Source organism: Perognathus longimembris, chromosome 20 (genome assembly GCF_023159225.1).
Source record: "Perognathus longimembris pacificus isolate PPM17 chromosome 20, ASM2315922v1, whole genome shotgun sequence".
Taxonomy (NCBI): Eukaryota; Metazoa; Chordata; class Mammalia; order Rodentia; family Heteromyidae; genus Perognathus; species Perognathus longimembris.
Genome location: NC_063180.1, coordinates 25,822,556 through 25,837,071, shown reverse-complemented (window position 1 = coordinate 25,837,071; position 14,516 = coordinate 25,822,556). Strand labels below are relative to the sequence as shown.

At 57.2% G+C, this 14,516-nt stretch overlaps 2 protein-coding genes across 2 annotated transcripts; both read left to right on the top strand.

Moving 5' to 3' along the window:
• The first annotated feature begins 857 nt into the window (after positions 1-857).
• Positions 858-4,712, top strand: Sbk3 (SH3 domain binding kinase family member 3). The gene is made up of 4 exons (XM_048368998.1): positions 858-1,169; positions 1,615-1,765; positions 2,214-2,416; positions 4,014-4,712. The coding sequence occupies exons 1-4, from the start codon at positions 858-860 to the stop codon at positions 4,710-4,712; spliced, it is 1,365 nt and encodes a 454-aa protein (XP_048224955.1).
• A 2,665-nt stretch (positions 4,713-7,377) lies between these two features.
• Positions 7,378-10,524, top strand: Sbk2 (SH3 domain binding kinase family member 2). The gene is made up of 4 exons (XM_048369378.1): positions 7,378-7,457; positions 8,519-8,773; positions 9,107-9,309; positions 9,597-10,524. Exons 2-4 carry the CDS (start codon positions 8,521-8,523, stop codon positions 10,176-10,178), a joined length of 1,038 nt encoding a protein of 345 aa, XP_048225335.1. The 5' UTR covers positions 7,378-7,457; positions 8,519-8,520; the 3' UTR covers positions 10,179-10,524.
• The last annotated feature ends 3,992 nt before the right edge of the window (positions 10,525-14,516 follow it).

Below are 14,516 nucleotides of genomic sequence, written 5' to 3'. Positions count from 1 at the left end.
GGGAGGAGAACTGGGACTCAGACTCCTGGGTCTAAGGGTGGGAACTGGGGTTCAGAGACAGTGTTAAGGAGCTCAGTAGCTCATCCCTGGCCTCTAGTGTTTCTTGCCCCTCCAGAAGCAGCCTGCCTGAGCCTGGTGCCTGTCTCTTGTCTTCCCAATGAGGGCTGAGGGGTCTCCCCCTCATCTCTGCCCTCAGGCTTGGCCTTTGGGGGTTCACAACACATTTTGTCCCCTCTGTCCTGGGCCCAGCGCCCAGAGTCCAAGCTGGTCTAAGTTTGGAAGGGGGAGGGAGGGAGGCGTGGAGGACGGGACGTCTCTGTCTCTGACTGTCACACACACCTCTGCCTGGAGAAAGGGAGGGACAAAGCTCAGAGAGACAGAACAAAGAGAGGAGCAGAGACACTGGCAGAGAGAGACCTGGGAGAGCGGGAGAGCAAGCAGATGCCCAGAGGGCCAGAGAGACGCAGAGGCAGGGACAGAGGGTGGGACCGCCCAGGGCTGGACTCCGAGGTCGGTAGAGAGTGAGGGGAGAAGGCAGAGGGACCAGACCGACAGACTGAGCGGGGAGACAGAAGCTTACCTAGACCCCAGCATGAGATAGAGGGAGGGTGGTGGCCAAAGAGAGACAAAGTCAGAGAGAGAGAGAGAGAGAGAGAGAGAGAGAGAGAGAGAGAGAGAGGATTCAGAGAGAAAGACAGAAGCATTAAGGTAGCAAAGGGAGAAACAAAGACTGTGTAAGAGAGAGATTGAGAGAGACAGAGAATTGCGAGAACAAGTGAGACAGAGGAAAGACTGAAAGCAAGACACTCCTAAGGCAGGAGAGAGATTTCTAGAAGTGGGAGTGAGGAGAAAGGAGAATGAGAGAGAAGCAGAGAGATGAGAGGGATGATGCAGGCAGTAGCACATGCCCAGAGAGTGCCAGAAAGGGGGAGAACAAACCTGACAAATACTGGGACCAGGGAGATCCTTCCAGACACAGAGGGACCCTGAGGCCTCCCTCAGACGGGGCCCAGCAGAGCTGTGCCGGACGAAGACTGGAGGGGCCCAGGGGGGCTGGCTGCAGTGCGGGAAGTCCAGATAAGGGGGGCCTGCCCCAGGGCTGGCCCACACCAGGCAACCCTGAGACGGAGGTCAGGGCTCCAGATACCTCGGAGGATGGGGACCCAGAGGTGAGAGAAGGGAGGAAGGGAGCAAGAATGACCAAGAAGACACAGAGGTGACACAAAGAGACCCCCAAGACCCAGATGGGCAGGGAGCAACATGGAGCCAGGGAGACACACAAGGCTGAAGCCCCCACCAGGCAGTGAACAGGCCCCGTGGGACAGGACAGGGCGAGCCCCGGGGGCACATGGGAGTGTGCAGGCCCAGTTGGGGCTGGGGGGCTTCTGGTGGCTTCCTGTGGTTGGAGGGGAGAGCAGGCAGAGGCTCTGAGACAATGATCCCTACCCCTGCCAGGACACAAAAACAGGTGGCTGAGGCCGGTGAGTCACCGTGACTCACCCTCTCCTCTGGGGATGGTGACCATTGTTGCTGCTCACACAGCTCAGCCCGGTGCCTGCCTCCCCTCAGAGACCCCAGACTCACCCTCTGCCCACCCTGTCGCTCTTCTGGTAGGAGGACACAGCCAAGGCCCTCCAGCGCCTGGTGGAGCTGACGACCCCCAGGGTGGCCCCAGTGAGGAGCCTCCGTGTCCAGTACCGCCTCATCCGAAAGCTGGGCTCCGGCTCGTATGGCCGAGTGCTCCTGGCGCAGCCTCGCCACGGGGGTGAGTTCCTCCACACAGGGTGGACGCCACGCTTCCCCACTGCAGGCGGAGCTGTAGGGGACGCACCATGCAGATCATCTAAGAAGATCCTCAGGTTTCAGGAGGCTGAGAGCTGAGGATCACAGTGGGAAGCCAGCCTGGATAGGAGAGTCTGTGAGACACTGAAGAATCAGCAAAAGTCCAGAAGTGGAGCTGTGGTGCAAGTGGTAGAGCACCAGCCTTGAGGGGAAAAAGCTAAGGGAGAGAACTCAGGTTCCAAGGTAAAACCCCAGGACTGACACAGAAAAGAAAAAAGACTGAAAGAAACATGCGTCAGCACTATGCTCCCTATTCAAGAGGCAACAGGCCCACACAAGTCTCAGGTGTAGAAAGATTAAGTGGCCGGCCCAAGGCGCCCAAGCAGGACAAGGGCTCTCAGAATCACCCCTGTCACCCGTGTCCCTGGCAGGCCCAGCTGTGGCTCTCAAGCTCCTTCGTCGTGCCTCGGTCTCAAGAACCACCTTCCTGCGGGAGTTCTGTGTGGGCCGCTGCGTCTCCTCACATCCTGGCTTGCTGCAGACTCTGGGGGGACCCCTACAGACACCCCGATATTTTGCCTTTGCCCAGGAATATGCACCCCACGGGGACCTCAGCGAGATGCTCCAGGAAAAGGTGAGGCACATTGGAGATGAATGTGGGGACTGCTTCTCCCACTCTGTCCTTAGATCCATCTCTAAGCCCAGCACTGACACCCTCCCCCCAATCAGTGCCCAGCCCAGATCCACCCTGAGTGCCTGAACACTTCCCTGTGCTAAGTCTCGATGCAGTCCCATGCCTGAGCCCCAGGTGTATCCATCCTTCTATCCACATACCAGACAGGAGGGGCGGGAGAGGGGCAGGGTGCTGAAGGGGTGTCATGACACTTAGGGTTCTGCTTGGCATTAGGGCCAGGAGTGTGGTTATAGATGGGATAGGAATGGGGATGGGAAGGGATGGGGTACAGAGGAGGACAGAGACAACAGAGGAAGAGTAGGGTAGATAGCCCTGGAGATGGGAGGTAAGAGGTAGTCTCTAGGAAAGAGCCCAGCTCAGGATGGAACGTAGGAGATTCTAGGTCCTCTTGACTTTGAAGACTGGGGCATGGGGGTAGTCCGGGTACTTTGAGTTGGAGATAGAGTAATGGATAAATGGAGTGGAAAGAGGAAGGATAGATGGTTATATACATGCAGAATGGCAGAATGAAAGAGTGGATGGATAGATGGATGAAAAGATGGATGGATGGATGGATGGATGGATGGATGATGGATGGGATAAGTATATGGACAGATGGATGGATGGAGAATGAATAGATGATGGATAGGATGAGTAGATAAAAAGGTGATGGATGGGTGGGTAGATGAATGGATAGATGGGTGGATGGATAGATGGATGGGTAGATAGATGGATGTGTGGGTAGATAGATCAATGGGTAAGTGGGTAGGTGGATGGGTGGATGAATAGGTGGATGGATGGATAGATGGATAGTGGATGGATGGATGGGTGGGTGGATGGATGGATGGGTGGATAGGTAAATGGATGGATAGATAGGTGGGTGGATGGGTGGATGGATGGATGGGTGGATGGATGGGTGGGTGGATGAGTGGATGGATGGATGGGTGGGTGAATGGGTGGATGGATGGATGGGTGGATGGGTGGGTGAGTGGATGGATGGATGGGTGTATGAACAGATGGAAGGATGAACTGGATGATCTATTTAGAAGAGATGGAAGAAATGTTCAAAGTGAATTCAAGAACCAGGGTCTGGGGGCTGAAAATATGGTCTAGTGGCAAGAGTGAGGCCCTGGGTTCGATTTCCCAGCACCATATATATAGAAAATGGCCAGAAGCGGCGCTGTGGCTCAAGTGGCAGAGTGCTAGCCTTGAGCAAAAAGAAGCCAGGGACAGTGCTCAGGCCCTGAATCCAAGGCCCAGGACTGGAAAAAAAAAAAAAGAACCAGGGTCTGGACGGTCATTGGAGGAAGCTAAAAGGAAAGTGTTTCTGTCTGGAATTGGGGATCCAGTGAGAAAGACATCAGGAGTGGGTTGGGATGCAGGCTGTGGGTATTGATCTGAAGGAGGCCTGGGGTATCTGGGGAAACTGGTGGGAGCTGCAAGTCCTGGTTCTGGACCCCCAAGTTCCGAGAGTCAGGATCTCTGGGAGTCCACAGCCTTTCCCAAAGGCACTGAGGGTATTGAGACCACCTGCCTTCCTCCTCTCTCCTGACCTCAGGGCCTACCAGAGCTGATGGTGAAGCGGGTGGCGGCCCAGCTGGCTGCAGCCCTGGACTTTCTCCATGGCCGGGGACTGGTGCACGCAGATGTCAAGCCAGACAACGTGCTGGTCTTTGACCCTGCCTGCAGCCGTGTGGCCCTAGGTGACCTAGGCCTGACCCGGCCGGAGGGCAGCCCAACTCCTGCTCCACCCGTGCCCCTGCCCACTGCGCCACCAGAGCTCTGCCTGCTGCTGCCTCCGGACACACTCCCCCTGCGGCCGGCCGTGGACTCCTGGGCCCTGGGGGTGCTTCTCTTCTGCGCTGCCACAGCCTGCTTCCCATGGGACGTGGCGTTAGCCCCCGACCCTGAGTTTGAGGCTTTTGCCCGCTGGATGACCACCCGGCCTCGGCCCCTGCGGCCCCCTGCGCCCTGGGACCAGTTCACACCTCCAGCCTTATCCCTGTTCCAGGGGCTTCTGGATCTGGATCCTGAGACCAGGAGCCCCCCATTGGCTGTCCTGGATGTTCTCGGGGATGCGTGGGGACTGGAGGGGAGGGGAGATGGACTTGGCGTCTTGGAGAATGTGCTCCATGAGGAGGAGGAAGGAGGAGGATCAAGCTTGGAGGAGTGGACGGAGGAGGAGGAGGAGGAGGAGGAAGGCAGCGGTGGCAGGAGACTGAGAACAGGTCAGAACGGAGCCCAGCCAGGTGACTGAGACAAGCAGTCAGAGCTGGGCTGAGGGCCCCTCTCAAGCCCCAGGGCCACTTGGAAAGGGAGACAGCTGTGCCCAGGAGGGGAGACTGGGGACACGTTCCAGACCCTGAACGAAGGCTGGGCTTGGGTAGAGGAGGCCTCCCGGTGAGAACTCCGAAGTCCCAGCCTCCAGTTCCTCCTAGCAGCATCTTTCCTTGGGGGCCCCTCTTCTCTCCATCCACAGGGTCCCTTTCTGCACTCTGGGGGACTCCAGGCACCTCTCGTGAGTCCGGAGGGGTTCCTGTGAGACCTCGGCGGTCTCCCACTGACCACGGCAAATCTAAACTTCAAGGATCCGACATCATGTCAGCCTCACCTTCCACTTGTCTCATTTTCTGAATCTAAATCTATACACACACACACACACACACACACACACACGCACGCACGTGCTTTGTTGCTGGGCTGGCAGATGTTTATATACTTTGTACCCCCCCCCCACATACCTGTTGCCCCTTTCCCCTCTCCTGGTCCCCACCCCAGCTCTAAAGCAACCCGAGTTCCCTGGATCTAGTCTTCTTTTATTCTGAGAATCAGTGTGCCCCCACCCTGGGCCCCAGGCACCCAGTGAAGAATTGGGAACAAGGAACTGCTCCACACATGAGATCTTGCACTGTCTACATTTAAAAGCAAATTCACTAAATGCGCCATAATGGTACCCAGGCTGGACCCTGGACCAAACAAAGGATCTTGCAGGGTTGGGAGGGGTAGTCATCGAGAGTGGAATAAATACCAGTTTTAAAAAAATCTCCTGACAAATGTTTTGTTCTGACCCTAGGGAGGGTTAACAAAGGGCAATTTAATATGGTCCTTGGAAACTTAAAAAAAAATTTCAATATAAATTTACTTCAGAAGTCAGTTTAAATCCTCTCTCATGTTCGTAGTATAGCCATTGTGATAAGACCTAAGATGGAAGCAGCTATTTTTTGATTCACACGTAAGTGGAGGTAGAGAGGCACAGCGACTCCATCTCCCCCAGCTAGGCAGCATCAGGGCTGCGATTGCACAGCCCTCCCAGGAAGACATCACTAAGCCAGGTCTTGAAGACACACTCATGCTTTCTGGTTGAAACAACTGCTTAAAAAGCAAACTCTTGGTTAATTGATCCTTTATTCTTTTATCCTCTTCTTCCTTCTGCTGTTCTTTTGCAGAAGGGGAAGGCAAACTCCTATGGATCGTACAGAGTCAACACTTGCTTATGTGTTGACTGATCATCTGCATACAATATTAGCTCTATAGGAAACACAAACATGGGAAGATTTCCTTCCACTAACTTTATTGTCTTTTTTGTTGATGTATTGACACTGAATCCCCCTTGCTGCAGCTTCTGGTTTTTGTTTTGTTTCTTTGCCAGTCCTGAGGCTTGACAGGGCCTAAGCACTGTCCCTGCCTTCTTTTTGCTCAAGGCTAGTGCTCTACCCACTTGAGCCACAGCGCCACTTCTGGCTTTTTCTGTATATGTGGGGCTGGGGAATGGAACCCAGGGCTTCGTGCATGCTAGGCAAGCACTCTGCCACTAGGCCATATTCCCAGCCCCCCATGCAGCCTCTGTTTTTACAGTCTCAAGTCTATTTTGGATTTCCTTAGGTTCATTTAAAAAGCCCAAAGCATTTTGGCGATCTCAGCAACACTGGCTTCTTGGAAAGTACCATGAGTGCTCCTCCATGCCTTTGAAACTGTTTGATAAAACTAAAATAATAGCAAAAGTTTGTTTAAAGTGCATTTGAAGAAGAGAAATGAATTGCATCACTGGGATGCTGGAGCCTCGGGTGGAGCAGCTGTCCCCCAGTTGTTCGGCCACCTGCTGCCCCCACTCCTGGGGGCTGAAGTCATTTCTCACTACATTGTCCTGGAATCTCGTTATGTCATCCTGTCCCCAAGCTGGACGCTGGCTTTGGGGCCCAGGACAGCCCTCCTGGAACACTGGGGTGAGATCTGTCATCAGGGCACTGCAGGGACCACAGGGAGGGAGACGAGAGAGGGCTTCATCATCTCCCAGGGTGGGAAACATCCACCCAGGCCTGTTGAAGGCTCCTGAACTCATCTGGTAAATGGGGCAGACATGTCTAATGCCAGTGAGCTGCCCATCGTCTGCCCCAACTTACCAGTCGTACAGCCCAAGACTGATGTTATAAATTTCCAAGTGGTCCTGGGCAGAAAAGCGGTTCCTCACTCCTAAAAGGAAGCTGGACTCCTGGGCCTGAGGAAGGAGGCTGGGGTTCGGACCTCTGGATCTGAGGGAGGAGGCTGGGGCCTGGAACACTGGCTCTGAGGGAGGAGGCTGGGGTCTGGACTCTTGGATCTGAGGGAGGAGACTGGGGTCTGGACCCCTGGGTCTGAGGGAGGAGGCTGGGGTTTGGACTCCTGGGTCTGAGGGAGGAAGGTGGGGCCTGGACTCCTGGGTCTGAGGGAGGAGGCTGAGCCTAGACCCCCGAGTTTGAGGAAGGAGGGCTCAGTCTCCTGAATCTGGGGCACTTGCCTGACCACTGTCAGTTCTAGGAGTCAACGCGTGAGGTCGCTCTGTCCCGGGCGGGGGCAGAGGAGGCGTGGCCAGGGGTGTGGCCTTACGACCCCCAAGGTGGGGGCGGGCCTTGCTCCTGGGCCTGCTGCTGCTTGCAGTGCCCTAAGTACAGAGTACTGACTACAGCAGGCTGCAAAGGGGTCAGGCAAGCCTCGGAGAGGGTGAGGTCGGCACCTCCGAGCCCAGGTCAGCAGCGGGGCAGGGCTGAATGGCCTGAGGTGGGCGGCACTTGAGCAAGGACACAGAAAACAGAGCCCTGGGTCCCTGAAGTCCTCACGGGCTGCACTGTGAGGCTGCGGGGTGGTGGAGAATTGGGGAATGGATTCCGGGACCCTAAGTGGGGTGAGCTGCACAGGATTCCAGGGTAGGAGTGATCTGGGGTCTGCACCCCTGGGTCTGAAGGAGGACGCTGGGGCCTGGACCCCTGGGTCGGAGGGAGGAGGCTGGGATCTGCACCCCTAGGTCTGAAGGAGGAGGCTGGGACCTGGACCCCTGGATCTAAAGGAGGAGGCTGGGGTCTGCACCCCTGGGCCTGAGGGAGGAGGCTGGAGTCTGCACCCCTGCGTCTGAAGGAGGAGGCTGGGGTCTGCACCCCTGGGTCTGAGAGAGGAGGCTGGAGGCTGCACCCCTGGGTCTGAGAGAGGAGGCTGCACCCCTGAGGGTCTGAGTGAGGGCCTTGGGGACCCACCTGAAGCAGTGGCTTGGGCAGATCCGGGCACCCTGGCCCCTCTGGAGAGCCCCACCCTCCCCAAGGGCAGAGAGCACCTGTTTGTTCTTTGGGGGAGAGGCTGATGTCCACCCCAGCTCAAGTCTGTTTGCTTTGGAAACAAGGTGGGGGTGTCTCAAGTGGCCTGGTTCATCTTTCACCCTCAGGGTGGCAGGAGGGACCTCTCACTTGACCTCACTCACACCAACTACTGGTCTTCCTCACTTTGCCAGGCTTCTGATCAGGAGGAACACAGAGTCACAGTGGGAATGGGCAATAAGCCCCTAGGCCAGGCCTGTCCCCCTCCCTCAGACCCAGACATCCAGGCCCCAGCCTCCTCCCTCAGATCCAGAGTCCAGGTCCCAGTCCTCTTCCCTCAGACCCAGGGGGTGAAGACCCCAGCCTTCCTCCCTCAGACCCAGGGGCCCTGGTCTAGCCTCCTCCCTCAGACCCAGAGGTGTAAGTCCCCTGCTCCTCTAGCCCTGGGCCCAGGCCTGCTGGGAGCCCAGCCTTGTGCCTGTGTCTGTGTCTGTCATAGCAGCAATGCCAGGCAAACAGACTGAGGATGGGCCTGTGGAAGTAGAGGCCGGGGAGGATGGCGCTGAGGAGGACCTGGGCGGTCTCACCCTGGAGGAGCTGCAGCAGGGCCAGGAGGCCGCCCTGGCACTGGAGGACATGATAGCCCTGAGCGCCCAGACCCTAGTCAATGCAGAGGTAGAGCAACTCTACCAGGAAGTGCGCCCCCTGGGCCAGGGCCGCTTCGGCCGAGTGCTACTGGTCACCCACCGTCAGAAAGGTATCGGGCTCCTGTCGAGCAGTGGAGTGAGGTTGGGCCGGGGACTAGAGGGAAAGAGAGCTAGCCATGCATGAGAAATCTGGGGAATCGGAATTGGCTCTTACCTGCCCTGCTCTGAGCTGGGTGCTTCGGCGAGTGCCTTTAATACCTGCAATGTAGAAATGTAGACTCCTGCAGGACTGTTTCCTTAGAGAAGCGTGTAAGTGAAATAGGGGATCTCTGACCCCACACCTATGATGCTGGGCCAGCCAGGCTGGCCACGGAGGAGCAGGGCAGCTGGCCCACGTGACCCCAGACTCCTAGACACCTCTCATCCTGCCCCTGTTGTTCCAGGCACAGCCCTGGCACTGAAGCAGCTCTCAAAGACGTCCACGTCCCTCCGCAGCTTCCTCTACGAGTTCTGTGTGGGCCTCTCACTGGGCACACATGCAGCCATTGTGGCGGCCTATGGCATTGGCATTGAGTCAGCCAACTCCTACAGCTTCCTGACAGAGCCCATCCTGCACGGGGACCTCATCACCTTCATCCAGCCTAAGGTGGGTAAGGGGGTGGGGGCCATGGAGCAGCTAGGCCTCTCTGGAGTTTTCTGACTTTCCAAGCATCCTATTGAGGTTGGCCAGGTTCTACTTGGCTGACCACTCACACACGAGAGCCTCCTCCTCTGGCCAGGCCTGGCTGGGGTCACACAGGCCTTGCAGGGTTTACACCAGGCTGCACTACCCACTGGCCTCCTCATTGACCTCTGTAGTTCCCCCTGGGCCTGGAGGAGGGCTTGACAGCCACAGGCCCTGACCTCTGACCCCTGCCGGCTGGCACTCCACAGGTGGGCCTCCCAGAGCCCGAGGCAGCCCAGCGCTGTGCGGCCCAGCTGGCCTCTGCCCTGGAGCACATCCATGCCCACGGCCTGGTGTACCGGGACCTCAAGCCAGAGAATGTTCTGGTGTGCGACCCGGCCTGCCGCCGCATCAAGCTCACTGACTTTGGCCACACTCGGCCCCGGGGGACACTGCTCCGCCTCACCGGGGCCCCCATCCCCTACTCGGCTCCTGAGCTCTGTGCCCCTGCCCCGCTCCCAGAGGGGCTGCCCATCCAGCCGGCCCTGGATGCCTGGGCGCTGGGTGTCCTGGTCTTCTGCCTCCTCACGGGCTACTTCCCCTGGGACCAGCCCCTGGCCGAGGCCGACGCCTTCTACGAGGACTTCCTCATCTGGCAGGCCTCGGGCCAGCCGCAGGACCGGCCACAGCCCTGGTTTGGCCTGGCACCTGCAGCAGACGCTCTCTTGTGGGGGTTGCTGGACCCTCACCCCAGGAAGAGGAGCCCTGTAGGGTCCATCAAGGCCTACCTGGGGCAGCCCTGGCGGCAGCAGGAGGGGAAGGTTGAGGGGCTGGGGGAGGCCCAGAAGTGAGGAGGCCAGCTTTCTCCATTTCCCCCATCCTCCTCCACTACCCTGTGCACCTCCAATGCCCACCTTGGTCTTGGCAGGCCTCAGGCCTCCATGTGTCCCGTAGTGGGAGGCCTGGCTTCCAGTGGGTGGCTGGGAACACCTAGGAAGTGCCCGCATCTGGTGAAACACTGGCCCCTCAGCTCCCCTGTGGTCCCCTCAAATGTCCTGTGCCTGCCTTCCTGCTCTCCTCTTCTGGCCCTTCCCTCTTGTGGGGTTTCATGGCTGCCCACCTCTCTTGGCCATGTGGCCCTACTGCTCCTGTCTCTGCTTTGCCCACTTTGCTCCCTGCAAATAAAATCCATCTGGCACGTCGGCTGTGAGTCTGTTGACTTGGGAACGGCGAGAGGAGAGAGAGCAGAGGGTGTGTGTGTGTGTGTGTGTGTGTGTGTGTGTGTGTCTGTGTGTGTGTGTCTGTGTGTGTGTGTGTCTGTGTGTGTGTGTCTGTGTGTGTGTGTCTGTGTGTGTCCGTCCGAGACCTTGAAGGTGGGCGCGAGCCTGAGGCACACTGGCACACGCAGGGCTGGGTGGGAAGGTCAGGCAAGGCGCCTGGGCCCTGGCCACCTGGGCCCGCCCTTTTCTGCGCCTTCCCTGGCCAGCCCCTGCCTGGCAGCTGCCTTGTTTGCAAACACTCTCTCTTCCTCTCCGTGCCCTGCTTGGCCAGGGGCCCGGAGCCAGGATACAACTCAAGGCTGGATCAGGTATCACCCTCTCCCTGTCCCTGCACCCCCAGCATGCCCTGTGTGTGCCCCGCATAGACAGCCCTCCCTGTTTATGCCTACATACAGAACCCTCCCCCTGTCCCCTCGTGGACAGCCCTCCAAGGACCCTCTGACCCTAGGTTCCAGCCACGGCAGTGGGGACACTGTCCTGGACAAATGGGGGGGGGCTTCTTGGAGCAGAGGTGTCTGGAGAGAATGATGGGGAGCCCATGTTGAGACTTGCAGCCACCTCCTCGCAGGTCTGAAATAGCCCCGGCGGCTAGGCCAGGAATGTGTCCACCGGAGGTGGCCGGGACAGACGGCTGAGGGTGTTCGAGGGGGCAGGCGCCGAGGGGCCGGGTGTTACGCTGTTAATTGGTGATGACAGCTGAGGATTGTGAAGGTGGTGACGACCCAGCAAGGCGCCTCTAATTAAGCAAGGCCCCTGCTAGCAGCAGTGCTTAGTAGCACTTAGCTCCCAGGGCCTCCTCTGTGCACTGATTTCACCTGGGCTGTGGCGCCCAGTGGCCTCCCCCTTCACAGGCCCGGGAGAGAGGGGCAGGGGCCACCCAGTGCCTCCAGGAATCCACACAAACTCACACTGGTGTGTTACTGGACTGTCCGTGACAGAGCTGAGATTCGAACCTGAAGTCCTCTGGCTCTGAATGTTTGTCGTCCCTGCTGTTAAACTTAAGGGGAGCAGGCGCCCTCCCCATCCCCACCAGTGGGAGAGCAGCAGGGACATGAGAGTGAGGTCATGGGAGTGTATGTGTGCGGGAGAGAGAGGGCTGGGGTGTACATGTGTGTGCACACCCTCATGAGTGCACAAATACGTGTGCATGCAAACTGTGAATGGTGTCTCTGGCTGGTTTCTGCACCGTTGAGCTTGCTAGGTTGACACAGCTACTGTTCTGGGTGCTGCAAGCTGGCATGCAAAGATACAGCTCAGCTGTCCTGTCTGCCCTGTGGGAGGTGGCCAGGGCCAGGGCCAGCGGACGCTGCTGGACACTGGTCCTGGCTGTGGGCCCTAGGGCCAGATGTTTGGGCTTAGCTGCCTGGCCAGGCAGGGATAGAGTGGCCGGGCAATTAGGCATGGATTGTTGGGGCCGGCTGCAGGCAGCTGGGGGTGGAGGGACCAGCAGGCCCAGCCTCTTCCCCGTCCCCTTGCCGTACCTCCGGCCTGCAGGAAAGCTACAGCCTGCCTCCTAAGCCTGGCTTACCAGAACTGTGGCAAGGAAATGACCCAGAATGCTTGTGGAAAGGGAATCATTTGTTTTGGAAGCTGGGGTGAGGCCCCAGGGACCCGGGACAGGAAGGGGAGGGTAGCCCATAGGCCGCTCTCTGCATTTCCCCAGGGTCCCTCCCCGTCAGCAGTTATGTAAGAATTCCCTAACACATTTCCCTTCTCCCATTGGCTCAGGGAAGATGATTCATCCATCTATCAAGACACCCCCCCTTTCAGGAATTACCCAGCTCTCCACCCCACAAGTAACTGGACCCCACTGGCCTTTACAGGGTGGGGGCGCCCACCTCCATCACCTTCTGCGACCTCTGAGCCACAGTCTGGCCTGAGGAGAAGAGGAGGAGGAGCCAGCGTTTCCTGCTAAAGGCAGCTGGAACCAGATCCAGGTGGGGGCTCTTCTAGTCACTCTCCAACCTACAGACAGCAAGCAGGGTCAGAGTTGGAAAAGGGCTTCCTCATGGTCACTCAGACAGGCAGGAAGTTGTGAAAGTCTTTCATTTGGAACCCCCACACAAGATCAAAGCAGGGAGATGTCCATCTCATTCTGGAATTGAGTCTCAGCCCTGCTGTGTGACCTTAGGCCTGAGGCCTGCCCTCTCTGAGCCTGCATCCTTTCTAAAATGGGGAGCAAAACTCCTCCCTCACAGGGCTGGACGGAGGGTATCAGGAATCCACATGGTGCCAAGCATTGAGAAGCACATCACCATGGTTAAGTGTGCACATACCCTGTGCAAATGCCAAGCCCTGGCCTTACACACCAGCTCATCCCACCCTCACAGTCACACCCTCATTCACAGTTTCACAGACAGGAGGAAAGCTGCCAGCTTCCCCCTGCTGGCCTCGCCTGGCCAGGGCTTCACCCTGGTTGCTCTGAGGCAGAAGTGTGTCCCTAGCAGACAGGGCTGGGTGCCCAACACGTGCCCTGTGTGCCCTGCCCCCCCTACCCTCTGCACACTGTGGCGCTCACGTCCGTAAAATAAGATAACAGATCACTCTTACAGCTGACCACAAGAGCCAGGCACTTCCTAAGTCCACTCAGAAGGCCGAGTTCGTCATTCAGGCGTCACCAGAGCCCCACGAGGCATCAGCTATTATTATCCCCTTTATAAGCGGGGGACTTGGACCGAGGTGCTCAAGGACTAGCTCCCGTCTACCCCTAGCCAGGCTGAAAGTGATCTCATCCCTGTCTGCTGAGCTGTGGGAACAGGACCCACCCCAGCAGGTGCTGGTGAAGATGGGGTGACAGACAGCATGTGTGCAGAGCCTCAAAACAGAACCTGGCACTGGAGTTCCCACAAATATATATGCCACCATGGTGGTGATCATACCGCTCATTCAAAGATGACTACAGGGGCCGGGAATATGGCTTAGTGGTAGAGTACTTGCCTAGCATGCATGAAGCCCTGGGTTCGATTCCTCAGTACCACATACACAGAAAAAGCTGGAAGTGGTGCTGTGGCTCAAGTGGTAGAGTGCTAGCCTTGAGCAAAAGCTCAGGGACAGTGCCCAGGCCTTGAGTTCAAATCCCAAGACTGGCAAAAATAAAGTGCCTACAAAGCCAGGCAAGATGGTGGGCATCTGTGATCTCAACACTTGGGAGGCCAAGCAGGAAGATGGCAAGTTCATAGCCAGCCTAGGGCATAGACTCCAGTCTCTCCTCCCCTGATGGTGCTACAGAGTGTACACTCTGCACTGGCCTCTGTTCCCAAAGCTGGCCACACTTACAGGGAGCTTCATGATCACAACTGCCATTAGCACAAGCACCTTCCTCACGGTCCCCACCATCACATCAGCACTGTCACCACCCCACGTGAGTAATCATCATCATGATGGTCATCACGGTGACCTGTCATCTCACCATCACCATCCTGACCACCACCACCACCATCATCACCACCACCATCATCATCACCACCACCATCATCATCACCATCACCATCACCACCACCATCATCACCACCACCATCATCATCACCATCACCATCACCACTACCATCATCATCACCACCATCATCATCACCACCAACATCACCACCACCATCATCATCATAATCATCACTATGACCATCGTTATCATGATGACCCATCAGAATCATCATTTAGTCATTACTCTCACTGTCAGCACCCCATAATTACCATCATCATGACCATCATCTCATGACTGGTTATCATCATCACCATCATCCTATCATCACCATGACCACCATCTGCTCATCACCATCATCCGATTATCCCGTCGTCCTCATCATCATGACCACCACCATCACCACACCGCTAACTTCACCACCTTTACCTTCTATCACCATCACTACCATCATGGCCATCACCACTATCATGGTCATCACCATCTTCTTCATC